We start from the raw sequence: 21,593 nt of genomic DNA, 5'->3' as shown, positions 1-21,593 counted from the left end.
GGCTGATTTGTACATTCTGTCTAGTTTCACATTTATGTACCAAATACTGAATTGTATTGTTTGAAAAGAGGAAAAAAAATAAACTTTTAAAATGAAAAACATTTAATTTATTCACTTTTTATGCTTTTGTGGTTGTCACTGAACATGAGCTCATGAATTGTGCAAAAGCTAGCTTTTTTACTTTAGATGTGTCTGCTCTGGATATGTCTTTTCTTGAGCCCCTCGATGCATCTGCTTTAGATGAGTGCTCTGGATGTGTCTGCTTTAAATGCGTCTGCTCTGGAGCCTCTGGATGCATCTGCTTTGGATGTGTCTGCTTTAAATGCGTCTGCTCTGGAGCCTCTGGATGCATCTGCTTTGGATGTGTCTGCTTTAAATGCGTCTGCTCTGGAGCCTCTGGATGCATCTGCTTTGGATGTGTCTGCTTTAAATGCGTCTGCTTTGGAGCCTCTGGATGTATCTCCTTTTGATGTGTCTTTTCTCAAGCCCCTCGATGCGTCTGCTTTCGATGTGTCCGCTCTGGAGTCCCTCGATGCGTCAGCTCTGGATGCCTCTGCTTTGGATGTGTCTGCTCTGGAGCCTCTGGATGCCTCTGCTTTGGATGTGTCTGCTCTGGATGCGTCTGCTTTGGATGTGTCTGCTCTGGAGCCTCTGGATGCGTCTGCTTTGGATGCGTCTGCTCCGCTGCAGCCAATGGCCGCGCACATGTCCTCTGCTCCGTCACTCTCATTTGGTGTTTACTCACTCGGCGCATATCCGTCACAGACCTGCCCACACGTGATTGGCTGAAGGGCGCGTCTATGATGCGTCTCCCGCTCTGTGATTGGTGGACTCTGTGGAAAAGGCGGGACTATCCGTGTTTGACGTTGTTGTTGTAAGTGCTGTAGAATTACTTTGTCGGCGGTGCTCTCTTTAGCAAATGTACGCCTTGTTTCTCGAGAGGTGCAGAAAAGTTGATCTGTGTCTTGTTCCCGCGAGGATGTGGCGTGCTGTGGGAAACTTACGAGAATGCTGAGCTCGCAGACAGCGCGGCCGCGGACGGTAAGAAGTAAAGGAGACTTGAGCTCCAGCAGCAGAACAGCGGCTAACGCTAGCTGTTGATTAGCCTGGCTAAAGTAGCCACTTGCTAGCCCTATGTTGACATTTTCTCTGTCATGAAATATAAACCTGACAAATGAATGCAGTAGGTCATAATACATGTAAACAGTGCTGTAGCTGCAGATGAGCAGTGAGCTAACAGCGCACAAATCCCATTTGGACGTGTCTAATGCGTTTATGTAACGCCGTGTGTTCTGTCGGTGTCGTCCCTGCTGCGATGGCACGCACTGTTGACAGTCCTTTAAATGCTCAGGACATATGTCTGGAAGCTTCTTGAATAAGTAAACAATCATGATCCAGAAGCAGATTGACGTTACGCCATAGAAATGCAGTCAGCAAATCCCGGAGTTACACACAGGCCCGCGAGGTGCCCGGCAGTTGGAATAAAACGGTCATCTGATGTATTTCAGTTAGCCTCCACCTCAGAGCTGTAGCCCTCCAGGAGGGTGGACGTACAGACTTGTTTGTGTGATCTCATAGTGCCCCTGCCCTGATGGATGCCCCTCATGTAACGGGACCACACTATACAGACATCTTTAATGAGCTAACTAATCTAAATCTGTATTGTTTTACCTCCACCTTAATGCAACATAAAGCTAACACAGGTTCATAATTCCTTTACCTGATGCTGAGTGCAGTTTGGGCATGGCACTGTTCAGATTCCACAGCACATGAGTAGACATCCCTGCAGTCTCTCATTGGTCCTTCTGAGACATTCATTTGCTTTGTGAGTGAAACCAGGGTGGCTAAATCAGCCTAAATCTGGATCAAGCCTAAACCTGGTCTAAATCAGGTGAACAAGCACGAACTTTAAAGAGGAGTTATTTTTCTTCTATGGTGTATTAACTGCTAACACATAACATATTTAGATCACCATGTTGTGCAATCATCAAATACTGGTATTGGAGTTGTTCTGTAGATATGGCTACATAACACACTCGGGCCAGTTTTGTCTTATGTAATTTTTTCAAACATTTTTTTTTCTCCTATTCAAACCCTTCTTACAGTTAGCTGTAAGATTCTGTGCAATGCTCCGCCCACAAGCCTACACCTTCTCCATAAATGTACAAGAACATGATACAAAACTGTACCCAGCAACTTGACAAACCTGATGCAATGTGCAGCGCATTCATTAGTACGATGCACGTTGATTGTGTGTTGTGATGGTGCTCTGAAGGGGGGAGTGATTTAGCATGGAGAGCAAAGACAGGGGGGTTCAGCATCAAAAATGAAAGTAAAACTTTAAAAGCATGTTAATAAGCTTTTGGCAAATACAGCATTTTCAAAACAATAAAAGGTAACATGGTCATCTAAATATGCTATGTGTTCGCAGTTAATACCCCACAGAAGTAAAATCCCTCTCTTTAAAAAAGTAAGTGCTGTTTATAGTCTCTGCTCTGGCATCTGTTGATATTGGGGATCAGTAGATACTTAAAGCCATAGATAAGTACTTAAAGGAGTTTCTACTTTTGAGAAATGTTTTTTCTGGAGAAGCTCAGGGTTTCATAGCACTCACCAGATGGAGGGCCTGGGCCTAAATAACTAGCCTAATAATCTAATAATCTATGACACCCGTGGATCATTGTTATAATATAATTTGCACATTTTAAATGTCAATATTAATCTAAAAAGATACCTAACTTCTGTGTTGGAAAACTGTGGTGCCCAATGAGAGCTGACATCACAGTAAATCTCCAATATACTTGAAAAAAACAAACTGCTGTTCGCACTAGTGAACCGTGCATTTTTTAATTTTTTCATTTGTACCAAAGTGATGCTGCCGAATCCTACACGTATCACCCATTAATTTTTTTTTTTTTTTTTTTAAATTGGAGAATAAAGTTCATATGTCACAGTGGGCATGTACCGGTGATGGTGGGAGATGATCGGCAATATGACTTCTTGGAAAATTGGAAGATTAAAGATTGCACAGACTTGCACAAGCCACTCCAAATACAACTTAAAGAGGGTAAATGAGAAAGGGAAACAACTGTAATTATATCCTTTCACCTGAAGACAAACAGGCCTCGGTTATTGAAGTTGATTGTTGCTATTAGAGAAAACGTGGTCAGTTTTTGTTTGAATAGATCCAGTAATTATAGAGATGTTAACCATAAACCAGGTCAACCAGTTGTGTAGTGTAGGTTGGGATGTGCGCTCCACCTCGGTTTAGGACTATAGGCTCTTGAGAATGTTTGATGTCCAGTGATACACGGCTCCTTGGATCATCAAATGGACTTTTCAGATTTTTTAACCATGTTACAGTGCTGTCTCTTCCCATTGACCCTCTGAAGTTGTATTTAGATTCATTCGTTTTTGATCATGCGCGTGTGAGTATTCTTGATTCTCCTGTATTCAAGACGTCATTGCTCTGATCTTACCCCCGTTTTCACTGCCGCCGGTACACGCCCACTGTGACATACTTCGTCCTCCAATTTTATTTTCTTAATTGTTAAAGACACAGGATTCAGTACCATCGGGTAGCCATTTTGAAATGACTAAAAAATCCGCTGCTCACTAGTGCGATGTGCAGCTATCCATAGCATCTTCATGGTGTTTTGTTGTGCTGACGTTTACGGCGACGTCAGCTCTCAGTGGGCACCGCGATTTCCTAACGCGGAAGCTAGCTGACTTGTGTCTTTTAAGTCCTGGGAATTAAAATGTGCAAATTGTAACATAATGATCCACAGGTGTCATAGATTATAACTACAGAGCAGACACAAGCACAATATGACTGCTATAAGTGTGACTGCGGTGATCGTGCCTTTGACCGTGCAGTCCATGAAGTCGTGTGAGTGTGGCTGTGTGCTGAGTGTTGTGATGAGTCATGAGCAGAACACACATTCCAGAGAAAGGCTGAGACTGTTCCCCTCCCTGTCCCCTCCTCGCTCCTGTCCAGCCGCTCCCTTCCCTGTCCTCTCCCTGTCCCTCTACCCACTACCATGTATCCTCCCTGCTCCACTTCCTGTCCCACTCCCTGTCCCCACTTCTCCTCTGTCCTCTCCCCGTCCCCTCTTCTCCCTGCTCCCCTCCTCTTCTCGATTTTCCATCCTCTCCTTGCTCCCTTCCCTGTACCCGTCCTCTCCATGTGCCTGTCCTCTCCCTGCTTTCCTCCATTCCCTATCCCGGTGCTGTCCCTGCTCCTCTCTCTGTCCCCTCCTCTCCCTGTCCCCTCCAGCATGACTGGGCATTTGGACAGGAGCAGTGTTCAGGTCATGTTTCCTTTGAATAATTCAGCTGGTGTTTTAAGTGGGCCTTTGTTTGGTGACACACTGGCCCAGCGCAGTGTGAAAAATAGGACACCATAGCACTTCTGTACGACCACCTTTGTCTCACAAGATCAGACAGGGACTGAGGACGGCCCACCAGTGACTGAACCATGGCACAAGGTTTGATATAAGAGAAAATACTAGAGCCTTTTTGTCCAAGCCGCTCCATTATGGAAACAATGACATAACTCAGGGAGAATAGACATGATCCTTTTTGACCAAGTTATGATTATTTTGTGATTCATGCTTTAAAGCAGACCAGCGTCATGTAATCATTTTGGTACAAATGAAAAAAAATATATATCTGCTACTTTATAGCATGATGTGGAGCTATCCATCGGAGGTGCTGACCACTGCACAGCTCGTTGTTGTGACGTCAGCTCCCATTGGGCACCAAAGTTTTGTAACGCGAAAGTCAAGACATTTGTTTCTTTTATTAAGTGATTTTAGATGAATATTGCAATAATAAATGTGCAGATAATATAATGATCCACAGATGTCATAGATTATAACTATAGAGCAGACACAAGCAAAGTATGTCTTAAAAGTCACTGTATGAGTGATGAGGAGGAGGAGAAGCACCCATATTTTTTTGAATAATTAACAGGCACTGTATCTGATTTTACTGCCCTTTAAAAGTATGAAAAACAGAACTAGTTCATTTTTAACTGCGGTCACTTATCTAGAGCATTCTAATTATTCTCCATGATGAGTTTATAAGTACTTCTCACAATGTTCAGAGACCAGAGAGAAGTTTTACTGTCACGATAAAGCTAATTATAACTAACATGCAGCAAACTTCCTGTTTTCCAAACGGTAAATCTGTCTTTTTCATGTTAATATTTGCTTTTACAATTTATCTGTACTGGGGCCAGATTTTAAGTGAAAAAAATCAGGTACAGCTCCTTTAATAATTCTTTTTCATGACATTGTTTGTGAAATTGATTGGAACAATGATGCTAATCATGATTAGAATTGTCTTTCTATTGCACAATTCAAATGTTTGCAAATTTATATTATAACAGAACACAAACTGTGGAACTGCATTAGTTCTTGTGGTTAAATGTGCTTCCTGTCCATCACACGTCATTCTGCAGTTTTGGAATCGTACACAGAGCTGCCCTGGGCATGACTCCCACCAGTTGCTGGTCGCAGTGAGCATGGTGAGGTGTCTTGCCCAAGGACGCAGCAGGGCTGGATACTTTTCAAATTTATTTGTGGCCAGAGTAGCAAAACATTGGAAGTTGGAATAATAATTTTTTGAGTCCCTGGTATCTCTAGAAACGTGTTTGGTGACTAGTTTGAGGATACATGTCCTGTTGTTCCTTAACTTTAAGCCTTATGTCCATTGCACATGTTTTTTGTCTTAAAGGATTTTTGAATGTCATACTTCATGCAGGCTGTGCAAATGGTCGACACGGTCAGTGGCTGTGACCAAAGTTTGTCTGTGTGAATATGAGGCTGGGTCAAATGTAACAAACATCTCATATTTACGGGACCTTTACAGTATAAACAAAAAGGATTGTGGATAGATGAGCTCATGAGCACAATACCTACTGTCCTACTTTAGTTTCACACTGTCGCAGTGGTACTTATTAATGAACATCTGACTTTTGTGTTGGTGGACAAACTCTCTAATCAATGAGCCTTGTCAGTCATTTGTGTAGATGAGGGTTAGGGTAGTAAAAAAATCGATACCAGATACTAACTCATACATAAACTAGTATCAAAACGAATCATTTGAGCAAGTATGATGATGAAAATGTGCACGGTGTGTGCAATGTGTGTGCCAGAGGTGAGGACTGACAAGTTGTGACTTGGACTCGAGTCAGATTTGGGACTCAACTTGGACGTGCTGGTTTTTCACTTGGGACTTGATTTGGACTTAAAGTTAAAGGCTTGAGAATTACTTGAGACTTGGTCCCACCTCTGGTGTGTGCATGGAGAGTACATGCACGTTGTCTGGTGTGTGTGTGTGGAGCGTGTGTGCAGCAGCTGCTAGCCGACTCACATGGATCACTTACACAGAGCTGCTGCTGAGGCTCCTCTGCAGCGTGGCCACATGAATAAGTCAGAGCAGTGTTCAGGTCAGTGGGACAAGACAACATGTCCGCCCTCTGTGTACTCATTCTGTACAGGGAACCTCTGAGCTCCTGGTGTGGGCAGGGCACACAGCATGTGTCTTCCTGTTTACCATGTTGTTCACACTTGGGCAGTAACAGGGTTTGTCCCATATAAAGAATCATTTGTTTTCTTTTTGCGAACACACCCCCTCTTCTTTCTCTTCATCGCTCTTCTATTTCCAATAGAAGAAATGCACCACCAGTCAAAAGTTTGGACACACCCTCTCATTCATTGTTGTTTTCTTTGTTTACTTTCTACATTTTAGATACACACACAAGACATAAAATATATGAAGCAGGATATGTTATTATGTATCAAAGAAAAAAATTAAATGACTCAACTAAATATTTCATATTCCAAAGCTTTTAGTATCTTGCCAACCTTTGCTTTGTCGACAGTGTTGCAAACCCTTGGCCCTGTTTCTTGGACCTTCATGATGAAGTGATCCAAGCAAAGGGTGAAGGCTATTTTTAAAATTTAGTTATTTTGATTTTATTTAGTTTACTACATTCACGTGTCATTCATAGTCCCGATGCTTCAGTGAGTATTTACAGCATAAATAATCATGGAAGTATCTACCCAGATATTTTTATAATTGGATGTTTTCTTCACTTGATTAAAAAAGTACCTCTGTCCACACACACTGTTTTTTTTTTTCTGTTCAGTGATGACATAATCGTTCCATTCTTCTCTGTGACCTTGTATTCATTTAGTGATTATTTCAGCCTATTTAATCAGTTATTACCACATTTACCATAAAGAAAGTAGAAGAGGAGAAATGACAAAGGCAAAGGACTTGTGTCCTCTGCTTACATAGCATAGAAGGGGAATATTCCCGCCAATAGCCTAAACTAAAGTGAGTTTCTGAAGTTGTGACGCTGCCTATCACTGATTCCATGGGACACTACTGGTTTTATTGTTTATAACTAACCACAGCACTGAGGCTGTGTCTACATGGCTATGTGACCAAATAAAACTGACAGCAACAAGAGGAAGTCGAAATGAGTGAGTCCATGTCAGGCGTTGGCTCCTCTCTGAAGAAATGTGCAGTATTTCCCCTAAGGTCCTGACCATTGATCAAGTGTGTAGAGGTCTGGTCTGAACAGTCCTGGTGCACTAAGCGCTCCAACGATGATCATCAGCTGCGGTTGTACAATTGTAAACTAATTGATGGTTTAACGCACATGCACGGGCTGCCAAAGCTCTCAGTAGAGCCCCCTATAGACGGGTAGTGGCCTAATTGCAGCTAACAGCAGTTTACTTTCCTCTGTCGGCCAACTGAAGCAGCAGTCCCAATGTCACTCCACAGCTTATGGGGCCGTGTTGCCATGGACGCACACAGTCCATACGTCTTGGAAATAACCTGTGTTTTTAAAAACCTTCACTTTGGAGAGTGTTTATAAAACACTGTGTATGTGTGGACAGAAGGCCCAAATACAGGAAAATCTGAGTTTTTGAAAATATGTGGGCACGTTTCACCAGGGCCAAAGAAGAAGCATAAATGAAAACATGTGTTCAGACTTTTGACTGGGAGTGTTTGTTTTGTACAAAACTATTGGTCTGATACATCAGGATATTTTACCCCCACTGTCACTGATATCAAGATTAGCATCAAATATAGCACTAAACCATGTCTTTTGCTGATTACAGTTTTAAATTAAATTGTATATGTTTTAACTGAATACAAGTTACTTTCAGTCTTTATTTCATAAACATAAACAAGACCTTTAAGATATATAAGACCATAAGATATTTAGATCACCATGTTACCTTTTATTGTTTTGAAAATGCTATATTTGCAGAAAGCAATTTATTAAAATGCTTTATAAGTTTCTCTTTCATTTTGGCACTCTGAGTCCCCTTCGCCTTGCTCTTCCAAATGTCACTCAAAAGAAGTGATGTGATTTTAACATGGAGGCATTATAAGATCTTATTATAGATCCATGGATTTGGGGCTTTATGTTTTGCAGTTCCCAGTTTTGTCCATCTGATGGCGTCAGTGTTAAGTGTTAAGTCTCGTTACTGTTCACTTTGAGTTTTAATCTGACCCCAAACATTCCCTGTGCATTGTAGGGCTGTAGTCCATTAAAGACATGTCCTCACCATTGATTAGTCGACGTAAAAGGGGGCGCGGCAAAAGCTTTTGAAACTATGACGTATTTCTATGTATCTGACCCAAACTGCACTCATAAGACTATACCTGCAGGGGGAGTTCATGAAAAACAACAAATTATGTAGGAAAAAGTATTACAAAACAGTGTGTTTATATAAAGACAGAATAAACTTGTGAATTTGTCCCAATGAATCTGAGGTATGTGGAGTGTCATAGGGGACGTGACAGAGTGTCGTAGGACTCAACAAGTTGTCGTAGGGGACGTTGCAGGGGGCGTGGGCTGTCGTAGGGGCCACACACATTGGCCATGTCGCTCTATGCCTGTACTTAGGTTTATAATGTTTGTTATAATGTTTATAATGTTATTTTTTACTCTTCCCTGAGTATAAACGCAGGATTCTAACCACAACAGCACAAATCATCTCACCTGTTGTTGTTCCAGCTAAGTCAGTTCTTTCTAGTCAGACTGTGTTAAATTAAAGATCAGATAAAAGTCCAACAAAGCGTCAGTCAGAGCAATTCCTAGAGTTAGCATTATAGCCCCAGGGAATGTTGGTGATATCAGCTTCAAAGTATCAACTGGATAGAGATGGCATCCTGCTTTTGGCTCTGCTGTGTCTGTTCTGTCACGTGTATTGATGCTCCACATTAGTCCCACACACTGTTTAGCCCATAGTACCTGTGTGTGCTTATTTTAGTGTTGCTCCGAGTGAATAATGAGATTCACATGAGATTAAAGTGTAGTGTTCTGTCACTGCACACACACCAGGCTCTCCACGCGGTCCCGGTAATCCAGGAGAGCGTGGGCGGAGCTAATCCACTGACCACATGACAAATGGTTGCGTCACTGTAAAGGCTGTGGGAAGAGTGCACAAAATACAGAGTACGTTGTTTCTGTCAACATATTGACTTAAAACAACTGTATGTGAGTTGATTTGAATTTTATAAACTTGACTTGTGTCCCCAGATACGAGGTAAACATGTTTAAATATAGCTGTCACCATAGACTGTATAAAGAAGTGGACTAAGGGAGTGTGACCTCACCCACAGCGTTCAGCTCCAGTCACATGAAGCTCATCGAGGCTAGCGGTTATAGGGACAAATTTGGAGCCAAGTTCCATATTTGGAATTCAGACTACAAGTATCATAGCAACCAAAGAGCCACTCAGTAACAAGGATGTTGTGCAAACCTGTAGCTCTATCATAAGTGATCACGGGGAAAGAAGAGATCTGATTTCTCTATTATTAATGTTCATTCATATTAATTAGTTCATATCTTTTATTTACAGATACAACAGTAAAATAAATGTTGCTGTACATGATCTCGAGCCTGACTGCAGCAGCTGTAGAGAAAAGGGCGATAGTGAATTGGAGTTAATGGAGCCAGAAGCACGTCGATCATCACTTCCTATTTTGAACACAGCGACTTGCTGGTTAGCTATGTCCATTCAGTCTATGGTGTTTACTAATAACCATTGTAATGCTGTTTTATTCTTAATTACAAAAACATTTTACATTATGTCCAAGTTTGTTATAATTTTTTGGTGTTTTCGATCCTCAAGATAATTATCCAATCAGAAAGCAGAATGAGTCTATTCAGGAAAGGTTCATTTCTGTCCTGTGAATGGGACTTTTTTAGTTTTGATACAAGTTTTAGTATCGATTAGTATCATTTTTAATGCATTTGACCACCCTAGTATCTAGTCACATTTAATAGATGTGTCCTACAGTGTGTCCTCTCTTCTGTGTCGTAGGTGTGGCTGTGACAGGAGCACTTTCTCTCCTGGACACACATCCGTCTGACTTGATGATCACATGACCGTGGACATGGACGCGGTGCTGTCCGACTTTGTCCGTTCCACCGGAGCTGAGCCGGGGTTGGCCCGAGACCTGCTCGAGGGTGGGTCCACAGCACACACACGCACACAACACACACACACACACCTGTATCCCTCCTCTCTGACAACAGTAGATTGGGATTTACAATAGATATACCATTTTGTACATCTTCAAATAACATGGTATTTCGATACCTTACCCACTCTACCAAGAAAATAAATTGAACCTGGGCAATAAATATTTTTTGTTTTAAAGCCACAGTATGCCATAAAATAGAAAAATGTTTTTTTTCATTTTGATTGTGTTTATTACACTGGAAAACATCCTTCAACAACATCATTCCATTCTTACTGTGATCGTCCTTGCATCTCCACAAACTTGACTCTTATTTAGCCTGGACGAGGGCCTGCTCCTGCTTGTTTCCATGGAAATGTTCCTTTCCACCGTATGGCATAAGACACATCTATCTCCATGGAAAATATTGCTAAGTATGGTTTTAACTTTAATTTTTATAGCATCATCCCAGTGATGTTCCTCCTCCAGGAAGTTCCACACTGTATTTGTAATACTGAGCAATATCAACAATGTTTAAACGTTTGTTTTATCTTGAAACATTTTAAAACCTCTCTACTGAGCAATATCAACAATGTTTACACGTTTGTTTTATCTTGAAACATTTTAAAACCTCTCTACTTTTTAAGCCTGTTTACTATATACTTGATATTGCTATTGATAGAGGTTTTGCAGTGACACCATTTTATTTGAAAAAAGCCCCTTCACATTCTGGCACTGAGGCAGCACAACAGACAAAATGTGTGTCTTTGAGTTTTTTGGCCTAATCTTTGCCCTTGGACTTATTTCATTTTTTTTTAGCTCAAATTATCTTTATATGGTAAATTGGAAAGTGAAAGTAGTTTCTTGGTTGTTGTTGTAGCTGTGCAGATAGCTAGCTTGTTAGCTAACAATAGGGGGAGCTAAAGGACACTTCTACTCACCCCACAACAGTTAATCTCCTCAAACCACGGACTCAGAAACGTGATTTAAGGAGAGAAAGGTTCAGGTGTCTGATGCAAAGTCTGTATCAGTGATAACTGTAAATGTCCCTGTGGTTTCACTGTTCACTGGTTTTATACTGTTGACTTGATTTTCTTGTTTTAGAGTCAGGTGCAAACTAAATATTTGTCAAAGTTCTAGGCTTTTATATTTGTTCTTAAACTGTAGCAGCTCTTTCACATTTTAGATTTAGTGTTTTGAGCTTTTACAGAAGAAAATCTCATTACTCACCTTTGACACTCATGTCATGTCGCCACTCGTTCTACCGAATTGGATGATGTCATCTGCATAACCTCTATAAGATCTGTAAAACACATACCTCCCACCTGTCTGCTTGATGCAGTTGTTGTGTTATTCAGTGCGGTATTATATAGATGAAAGGTGAAAGGCCTACTTTCAGCTGATATCTCTCCAGTGTGCTAGTGACCTTTGCCCCTGATAGGAGCTCATAACGCAGTGTCAGTGTTCCGGTCTGCCTTCGTCAGCCTTTGTGAACATTCTCGATCCACCCTTCAGGGAAGAACTGGGACTTCACGGCGGCCCTCAGCGACTACGAGCAGCTCCGGCAGGTCCACGCGGTCAACCTCTCCTACTCCTTCGGCGAGGAGAGGGCCTTCGTGCCCCCAGACAAAGACATGGCTCGGGTGGGTCGGCCACTTCTACAGAGGCAAGAGGAGGTGGTGCAAGGTCAGTGAACCCAACCCAATGTTTCACTGTTGGCAATCACTTCAAGATATGCAATAACATCACACTGGGGGTGTTCTACATGTATCTCTATGGTGGAATATTCAGCAGTTCCCATGATTACACAATGCACACATTAGCAAACACAGCCTGATAAGTTTTTAGATCTGAGAACTCAAAAAAAAAAGAAATAGATCCAAACAGCACATTTTCAGGAGCCTGTGATCAATCCGAGTGTCCATGGTTCTGTTTGATTTTCAACAAAACCGTGAGTGAGCGTGACTAACTGAACAACGGTTAGCTAATGCTAGTTAGCTTGTGACTGTAATTTTATGCGTGAGAGACTTGTTTAACATCTTAAATCAGCTCGCCTGGTGTAGTTACAGCTCTTTCTGGCCTGATTGTGCTAAAACAAAGCTCAGATTAAAGTCTAATAGAGCTTCAGACAGTGTAGTGCCTAAAGTTAGTGTCACACCCAAGTACAAGTGGAAATAGGAAGGTCTAGGTAGGGCTGCACAATGTATATTGATATCGAGATAGTGACTGACGTAAAAATTTATACTGCAACAATCTCAATATATCGCAGTAACACCAATGTTCTCTAGCTGACAAAATGCATTATGTAAAATAAAGCTGATTTTATTAAAAAAAAATTCTTATTAAGTCCAAAATGACATCCCTTTTACGTCCCTTGTATTTAAAAACGCAGATTAATGATTTACAACTTTAATCTGTCTTTGTTTCCAAGTATTTTTCTCTGCATAAATAGTAGTTTTGCATGAACTCCTCTGCAGGTGAAGTTTTGAGTGCAGTTTGGGTCAGATACATAGAGATGCATAATAGTTTTGAGAGCTTTTGCCGCGCCCTCTTTTTAGTCGCCTAGGGGTGGGACAAAACAGTATATTCTCGAAGAGAATGTCATTTTGAAATGAGTTAGTATATAGCGAAATAAGGTAATAGGTGAGATGATCTGAACAACTCCCCCCTCAAATAAATTACTTTCACAGGCTTGTTTTTCAGTTAGTCACTCACTTTTTGTTGAAAATCAAACTCAAAATCAAATGGGACCATGAGTGCTGATATCGATCACAGGCTCCTAAAACTGTGTTGATTAAATCCATTTTGTATTTTTTCTTTAGTTGTCAGACTTAAAACTTTTTTTGGCTGTGTTTGCTAATGTGTGCATTGTGTCACCATGGTTACTGGTGAACATTCCACCATACACATACATTCAGAACACCCCAGTGTGATGTCACTGCAAAGTATCAACTTAAAATAAGGATCATACAAAATCGCTGTTAAACCAAAAATAACACAACTACATATATTAATGCAAATAATTATAGGCCTGCAGTAGACATGGACTACACATTTTACTCCCTGGACATGTACACCTTATATAAAATCTCTAAGTGAAACCAGACAAGGACTAAAGAAACCTCTCCCACCACTCAGAGCAGGCCCATATCTGTGTCAGCTCCAAGCACAAAGTGTTGACTCAGAAGTGTGTGAATGACACGCCCTCTGCAGTCTGTGGAGCAGCCCGCATTGGCTGTGTCATCTGTTTAAGTGGAAAAAGACTTTATTCACAGTGTAACAGAACACTTCAAACCCCTGAACCACAACTGTGAGTGTTTGTGTGGTGCTGAGATAGTAAAAAACTAAAACTAGTATTGAAACTTGGACAAGTATTGATACTGGACCTGTGATACTGAACCTTTATCACCATTATCACCTTTCAGACAGCTGAAAGATGTTTTTTGCTTTTGTATTGATGTAAAAAGGCTGCAGGATTTTTCTCTCTTACAGAGAAAGGATTGCATCTTTGTCAATCTTTATCTTGTTTCTCTATCCCTGATAATTGTAGAGGAGTTTGAGGTTAAAGTTAAAAAATGTTATGTGATATAAAGAACATGCAAAAACCGCACAGTGAGAACCTGTGGAAAAATCCGACAACAAACTGGATGTCTTTTTCCTAAAAAGTGAATGTCATTTAGCTTCATGGGTTTGTATAATGTCATTGTAGCATCAAAATCAGTATCAAGAATCAAGCTTTTTCTCACAGAAATGTTAGAACCATGACAGCACTACTGCTGAGTGCCTTTAGTGCCGGTTTCCTAATATTTTTCAAGTACTGTACTATTTTCTTGTTAAAGTACCACACCTCAGGAGCTTTTACAGTTGTTTAGTGGGATTGCTGTTTGTGTTTTCAGCCACAGAGAAGCGCCTGTCCCGGGGCATCTCCCATGCCAGCTCCACCATCGTGTCTCTGGCGCGCTCTCACGTCTCCACAGGGGGCACCAGTAGCGAGAACCTCCTGGACACACCTCTGTGCACGTTCCAGCTGCCCAACCTCACTGTGTACCGTGACGACTTCCGCAACTTCATCGAGAGGGATCTGATCGAGCAGTCCATGATGGTGGCACTGGAGCACGCGGGTACAGATGACCAAGCACATGTAAAACTAAGCATAAAGCAATAGGCCAACTGTGGCTAAACCGGAGGAGCCTGGCACTACTTTTCAATCAATTAGTATCTCATTATTTGTCCCCGGGGGACTGTTTAAGCACATTGAGAATACAATAAGAATAGAAAACAGGCTCAACAGGTAGAGTCATCAGATCCAGAGTCAGTGCAGTTTGAGGAGAGTAGTTGCCCTCAGGACAAAAGTGTCCCTCCTTTCTGTCCTGCAGCCCGCTGTCGTTTCGGTCGGTGATGAGAGGCAATTCCCTCTAGAAGGTCTTCTGTCATATTTGGCGTAGAAAGGCCACTGTATTGATGTAAAAAGTCTGCAGCATAGCTATCTCCAAGTAGGGACACCATGGATACAGGAAAAATAAACCGCTCAAATCACACAATCCAACAGTCCATAACCTCTGTACTTTGAACTGCACATGCTGCACTTCTTAGTTGGTCAAAATCCAAAAACATTAATTAAAAAATGTAACGTAAAAAGTAGCCAACCAATACAATAACAACCGCAGAATCACAGTACTTATGTTTGTGGTGTTTGGCATTTTGTTTAAAGGGAGGTTAAACTGGTGGACGAAAGTCGTTCCGAACTGTCAGAATCTATTGCCATTGGCGACTAGTGGAGATGGGAACTGCCTGTTACACGCTGCTTCTCTAGGTATGAACTCTCTTAAGTGCAGACATTATACATGTTACATTGGTCACATATAAATGAGAGAGATTGTGGCTGTGCTGCAGGAATGTGGGGCTTCCATGACCGGGATCTGATGCTGCGGAAGTCCCTGTACGCTCTGATGGACCACGGCCTGGAGAGAGATGCCCTGAGACGACGCTGGAGGTGGCAACAGACGCAGCAGAACAAAGAGGTATGGCTCAGTCAGGGGCTTTCAAACCAATTAGATGTCCTCATACCAGCCAAGGGTCTTCAAAACTAATTCACTTGTGTTTCATCAGTCGGGGCTGGTTTACACAGAGGAGGAGTGGCAGAAAGAGTGGAATGAACTGTTGAAGTTGGCCTCCAGTGAACCTCGAATACACTACAACACAAACGGCACTAATGGGTATGTCTTCATAAGTGTGTGCTGCTCATCACTGTTGAAGCACCCCCATAACTTCAGCTTTGTTGTTCAGCACGGAGTCATCAGAAGAACCAGTGTATGAGAGCTTAGAGGAGTTCCATGTCTTTGTCCTGGCACATGTCCTCAAAAGACCAATTGTTGTAGTGGCTGACACCATGCTGCGTGACTCTGGAGGAGAAGGTATAGACATCTTTTCATAACAAAACATTTCAGATAGTTTAAAACACTTATATATTTTCTAATTTTGTTTCCCAGCCTTTGCTCCTATCCCATTTGGAGGCATATACCTTCCTCTGGAAGTGCCAGCTGCGAAGTGCCACCGCTCCCCTTTGGTGCTTGCATACGACCAGGCCCACTTCTCTGCACTGGTGTCCATGGAGCAGAAGGATGGCACCAAAGAGCAAGGTATACTCTCATCACACTAGTGGTCTGTGGTGGCCCTGAACTCAGCAGAGTTGCACTGATGAGGGAGAGCACACTTTATGCCTTACAGTCTAGAGATCTAGTGAAGGGGTGAATTCATCATAATTATTGTTTTGGATCAAGGAGAAACACAGTATAAGACTAAATGTGTGACTCCATTTCACTTACAGATGAACATTAAAAAGCTAAGTGAGAAACTATTTATGGTTGTTCTGTATTGTATATAACTTCTTAGCATGTGTAAAAGGAATTCAGTCCAGGTTTATATGCACACAAAATGCGATCAGTGAAACAAGTCTATTGAAAGTGAATGGACTTGAAAAAGGAGGAGCCACTTATATATTCTAAAAGGTTAATTTTAGTTTAATATTATAGCACTTTAAAATGGAGTTATTGCATTCATTCATATTCATTTTAAATTATATTAATTAAACTTTTCCATTTGTGTCTCTGTGTATCTCTCCATGGCAGTGGTCATCCCCCTGACGGATTCAGAGCACAAGCTGTTACCTCTGCACTTTGCTGTTGACCCTGGGAAAGACTGGGAGTGGGGCAAAGATGACACCGACAATGTCATGCTGGCGAGGTAGTCCCTCTGTGGTAGTCCCTCTGTGGTAGTCCCCCTGTGGTAGTCCCCCTGTGGTAGTCCCTCTGTGGTAGTCCCTCTGTGGTTGTTCCTCTTTGATTGAGGGACTGCAGTATTATAAACCCCTTTTTCACCAGCCCTGTTTATCTCTTCTCTACTCTGCCACTTGGCCTGGTTGTCATTATGTACAATTTGGTACAGTATGTGGATACTGCCCACATCAATATCCATGGAAACTGTGGTAATCATGGATTTCCCCAGCACGCTGACCCACCAGTGACCAGTTAGTCACTTTAGTACCAACTTGGCCTGGTTAAACCCTGTTCAGAGCAGATACTAAAAAAGTAACTTAGTTTAGTGGAAACAATAGGACCGTAGAAACGGGGCTATGGTGGTTCTAAACTTAGTTTATTTTGTTCCCCATGAGCTTGTCATTAGCCTTCAAATAATTTTCACCTTTCATTAATTTGCATTAACTGTTATGTGGATTAACCAAAATGCACCTGAAGTTTATGCAAATAAAGGGTTTTAATGTGATATTTGGTGTTTCCTCCTCCTATTACATATGTGAGAATGTGCGTTCAAAATAAGACAGTGCAAACACAGTTATTGAATGAGACAGGACTGTTGAATTCTGTTTTATTTAGTGGTTGCCATGGTTTTGGTTCAAATGAGCTGGTGTCATTTTGTGTTTGTGTGTCCCACAGTGTGGCTCTGTCTCTGGAGGCTAAACTGCACATGCTGCACAGCTACATGACGGTCACCTGGCTGCCTCTGCCCTGTGAGGTAAGTGTCACTGCTTCTGCTGCACTGAGCTCTCAGGGAAGTCCTAGGGCCTGCATTCTAAAGGACAGGGCAGAATAGTGATGAAAGGTTGCTAAACTCCACTGTTGTGTGTATGCAGCAGGCTCCTCTGGCCCAGCCTGAGTCCCCCACCGCCTCAGCTGGAGAAGACCCCCGCTCGCCCCCTGACTCTGAGTCTGACAAAGAGTCGGTCAGCAGCAACTCTAACGGCACCACAGACACCAGTGTCAACGGGGCAAAGAGCTCCTCCAAGGACAAGAGCAGGAAGGACAAGGCTGACAAGGATAAGAAGAGGGCCGACTCTGTGGCCAACAAACTGGGCAGCTTTGGCAAAAGTCTGGGGAGCAAGCTGAAGAAGAATGTGGGGGGCTTGATGACTGGGAAGACTCCTGGAGCTATGGGGCCCAAAGGTGAAGCAGCCGAAAAGAAGAAGGGCTCATTCAGGAGCAGAAAGGACAGTAAGGACAGTCAGTCTGCCCCCACCTCAGAGGAGTCATCCAGTGAGCGGCAAGCAGGCCACAGCAGCAGCAGCAGTGGGGGGAGCAGCACTGAAACTGACCCTTACAAGTACAGCGCTGACGTCAAGACCAGCCTGGGCATCCTGCGCACTGCTATGCAAGGCGAGCGCAAGTTCATCCTGGCCAGTCTCCTCACCACCAGCAACCGCCAGCCCTTCCAAGAGGAGATGATCCAGCGCTACCTGCTGGACGCTGAGGACCGCTTCAGGGCGGAGCAGGAACAGCAGAAACGGGAGGCAGAGAGAAAGGGGGTCACCAACGGCCCCCACAAGGACATGCTAGGGGGCACTGACCTCAGCTACCAGCCCTACGAGCACAAAGAGGAACCTGAGAACAATTCTTTTAAGCCGACTCCCCTTGCCCCCTCCATGTACTCTGCTGTGGTGCCCATCCCCCGCCCCACCATCATAGACCCGCTCCCAGAGCCCCTGCCCCAGCACATGCGCATGGCTGTGGACAGCCGCCGACAGCTGGCAGGGGGCTCTCCTGCCTCGTACCCAGGCCTGCCGTCTTATGCCACCTTACCTCGTCACTGCCCCTCTGCACAGGGCCCCCCCCACCCACAGTACAACCCTCCTGCCAGCCCATCTCGCCTTGCCCCTCCCTACCCCCCAGAGTTCAATACGCCGGACTATCTTCGCTCTGAATTAGCACCCCCATACACTAATGGCTTCCGGGACGTGCGCTCCAACTTGGACCCCCGGCTCGGGATGCCGGTCAGACACTACTCTGTGGGCAGTGCGGGGGGACTGTCCACCCGCTGCAGGACACTGGACTGTCCCTACTATGGACACCCTGAAACCAGTAACTTCTGCTCCTACTGCTACCGCGAGGAGTTGAAGAAAAGGGAGACAGAGCCAGCCATACACCGGTTCTGAGGGAGCGAACAGTCCAAATCGCTGAGTGGCCTTTTCCCACACAGATATGTGGAGTCATGGGATGACGTCTTTTTGTTTTGACTACATTTCAGAAACACACTCATCTTTGTTTTCTGATGAACCCTGGTCTCATGTCACAGCACACACCACAGTCTGAAGACCAACTTCAGATTTTAATCATACAATTTAGAAACTATGGGATTGTTAAGTGTGACGTCACATACAGTGTATTTCTCTCACTTCCAGGTCAAAGCAGACGTCAGCTTAAGATTTGCTGACTTTGCTTTGATTTGGCACTATGCCAAAGTGCAGTTCTGCATTAACAGGACAGATAGGCTTTCCTTTCATTCATTTCTGTGTGAACAGAATATAAAGAAGAAGTGATTGAAATGACTAGTGAAGTTAAATTAACAGCTGTTTTGTCTTGGAAGGTAAAAAGGCCCACCTAAACTCAGACTTCTATCGCTGTTGTCGTTAAATGATTGCAGTCCATTTGTGACACAGTGGGTCTTGGTTATATTATGATGACATTGTAAACATGTCCATGTTTGTAATCAGCTGACAGCCGCTGTGTGTGGCATCAGCACTCAACAATCTCATCCTAAAACACTGCGGTAGGTGACAAACCAGCATTGTCTCACATTGTCCTCAGTGTGGCGCTGTTCCCACATACATGGTGCTTTGGAATGCTTCATCCCATTAAACGCTCTATACACTACATTAGATTTCTCTGGTGGTGCTGCTGTGCCATGGACCCAGGGCCTCCCTACTGCTCTAGTACTGACACAGGGCCTGCTCTTAGGCCTTAGTTTGTTTGCTTGTTTGTTTGTTCACTACTGTTACTAGGCCTGGTGAGGAGGACTGTCACTACAGCAGGACAGTAAGGGAGGGAGGGAGGGAGGGAGGGAGTGAGCAGGCTAAGGGAGTTCTGCTGAAGGATGCAACACTAAATGTATCTGACATGACCCTTAGACAAGAGCAGCTTTCATCTCATCCTCCAGTGTTTCACAGAATATTGTTCAGTTTAACTCTGGAGCGACAGGCTTGCTGCCTCAGCAATGTGTGTGCAGTCACAGTGTGTCTGTAGTCACAGTGTGTGTCTGTAGTCACAGTGTGTGTCTGCACACACAGGCCTACACTAGCTGCTCACATATATATTAGTTACACAATTGAGTTACCAGGGGACTTGGCTTCAGAACAAGCTTCACTACTGGTCACACAAGAGTCAGGACACTGATGTTACATGCACGATCCTCCAAACACTTTATATAACCACAGTAGCAGTAATAAAGTACTATTGGTTATCTTCAAGTGTAGATATTGTGAGCCTAGCCTCTTTCACATTGCTCATATATAGTACTCAATCTGAAAGGTCCAAACTGCTTCGCCCTGCATTCAAAATGCACTGTTTAGTTGAGCCTTGCACCGAACAGTGATGATGTCACATTTGCACACTGACCAGGCCTAGGACATCAGTGATCCTGAGACATTCTCTCTGAGGTCATTATCCCTTTGATAGATAAAGCACAACTCATGCAATTCACTGCCTTGTCCAACTGAGGGCGCTGCTGCTGCATTTTATGATACTCTTTGTTTCTTTCAAAGTGATTGGCACTTGTACTCTGCATCTGCATTACTAAACAGCAGTCCTAAAGTATTTATTTAGATTTGAAATGACACACCCCGCTCTGCTCTAACTCGCCTCTGGTTTGAAGTACATGGTCAGGTCTAATGCGGGCATCTGCAGACCGCGCGCGCAGGCTACTCCTTTGTATATTTATGAATAGAAAACTTAGCATTTATTTTTGTAAGCCCAGTGTGGAGCGTGTGGAAGTGCGCGTCCCCCTCTGTCTGGACTCTTTACCTGTAGTTCCTGGAGAGGTGGAGTGAGCTGAGCTGAGGAGGACAGGAGCTGGGGGCGGGCTCTGTTTGTCTACTGGCTCTGATTGGTCTGTTGACTGGCAGAGTCCTTAAGTGGTCACAGTCAAGTCGGGAGAGCAAACATCAAATCATCTATCTTCTAGTTTGTTCAATTTTCATTTTTTTTGCACCCTTCAAATAAATTTATTGTATTTGAAAACTGACAGTTTACTGTATTTTGTTCACCAAAGTGTGCTTAAACATGCTTATGGCAGGTTTTGACATAGTTAACATCGTTATATTGAAGATTTTAACACAAATCTTGTCTTGTCCTTTCTAGTTTGACCATTTTGGTGAAGTTTATAATTTTACTTCTTGGTTGGACACGGCTAACAGATGTGACATACACAGAGCTAATCCATAACTGTTACCTAGCAACCATAATGTTAACAAAGTAAAAGTCAAAACTTCTCTAAATTACACAATAGTTATGATTAGACTAATAAAAATGAATAGCACCTTTGTTAAAATGGCATAAATTGTCTCTGTATTTTGGATGGAGTTTTTCGTGTTTCATGATGACATAGGCAGAGGGAATCAGTTTTTTGTATGCGTTTACAGGAGTGGTTTACAGGCGTGTCCATGGGGAGCGGCCTGTGCCCGGGTCATAGGAGCAGTGGGGGTCCATGTAACACAAGCTGCTCTGCCGCACAAAAGCACTGTGCAAGTCCATGTATGTGCTCATATATGGTCAAACTCCTTTTGAATGTGTGTGTGTATGTGTATTCCCTCA

At 43.1% G+C, this 21,593-nt stretch overlaps 1 protein-coding gene across 1 annotated transcript; it reads left to right on the top strand.

The window, feature by feature from the left end:
* The first annotated feature begins 856 nt into the window (after positions 1-856).
* On the top strand, positions 857-21,015 carry otud7b (OTU deubiquitinase 7B). Its single transcript, XM_033980719.2, has 12 exons — positions 857-1,041; positions 10,359-10,504; positions 12,013-12,183; positions 14,394-14,618; positions 15,209-15,310; positions 15,391-15,518; positions 15,607-15,713; positions 15,784-15,911; positions 15,987-16,136; positions 16,626-16,740; positions 17,448-17,526; positions 17,645-21,015. Exons 2-12 carry the CDS (start codon positions 10,420-10,422, stop codon positions 18,938-18,940), a joined length of 2,586 nt encoding a protein of 861 aa, XP_033836610.1. The 5' UTR covers positions 857-1,041; positions 10,359-10,419; the 3' UTR covers positions 18,941-21,015.
* Positions 21,016-21,593: the final 578 nt, after the last annotated feature.

The sequence above is a fragment of the Periophthalmus magnuspinnatus genome, chromosome 16, assembly GCF_009829125.3.
Source record: "Periophthalmus magnuspinnatus isolate fPerMag1 chromosome 16, fPerMag1.2.pri, whole genome shotgun sequence".
NCBI classification, from domain to species: Eukaryota; Metazoa; Chordata; class Actinopteri; order Gobiiformes; family Gobiidae; genus Periophthalmus; species Periophthalmus magnuspinnatus.
Note: the sequence above shows the minus strand (reverse complement) of the source record. Positions and strands in the feature narration are given on the sequence as shown.

Coding starts and splice junctions, on each gene's coding strand:
- otud7b (XM_033980719.2), top strand. CDS start 10,420: ATGACCGTGGACATGGACGCGGTGCTGTCCGACTTTGTCCGTTCCACC. Junction 10,505..12,012: donor GGCCCGAGACCTGCTCGAGG/GTGGGTCCACAG, acceptor TCCACCCTTCAG/GGAAGAACTGGGACTTCACG. Junction 16,741..17,447: donor GACAATGTCATGCTGGCGAG/GTAGTCCCTCTG, acceptor TGTGTCCCACAG/TGTGGCTCTGTCTCTGGAGG.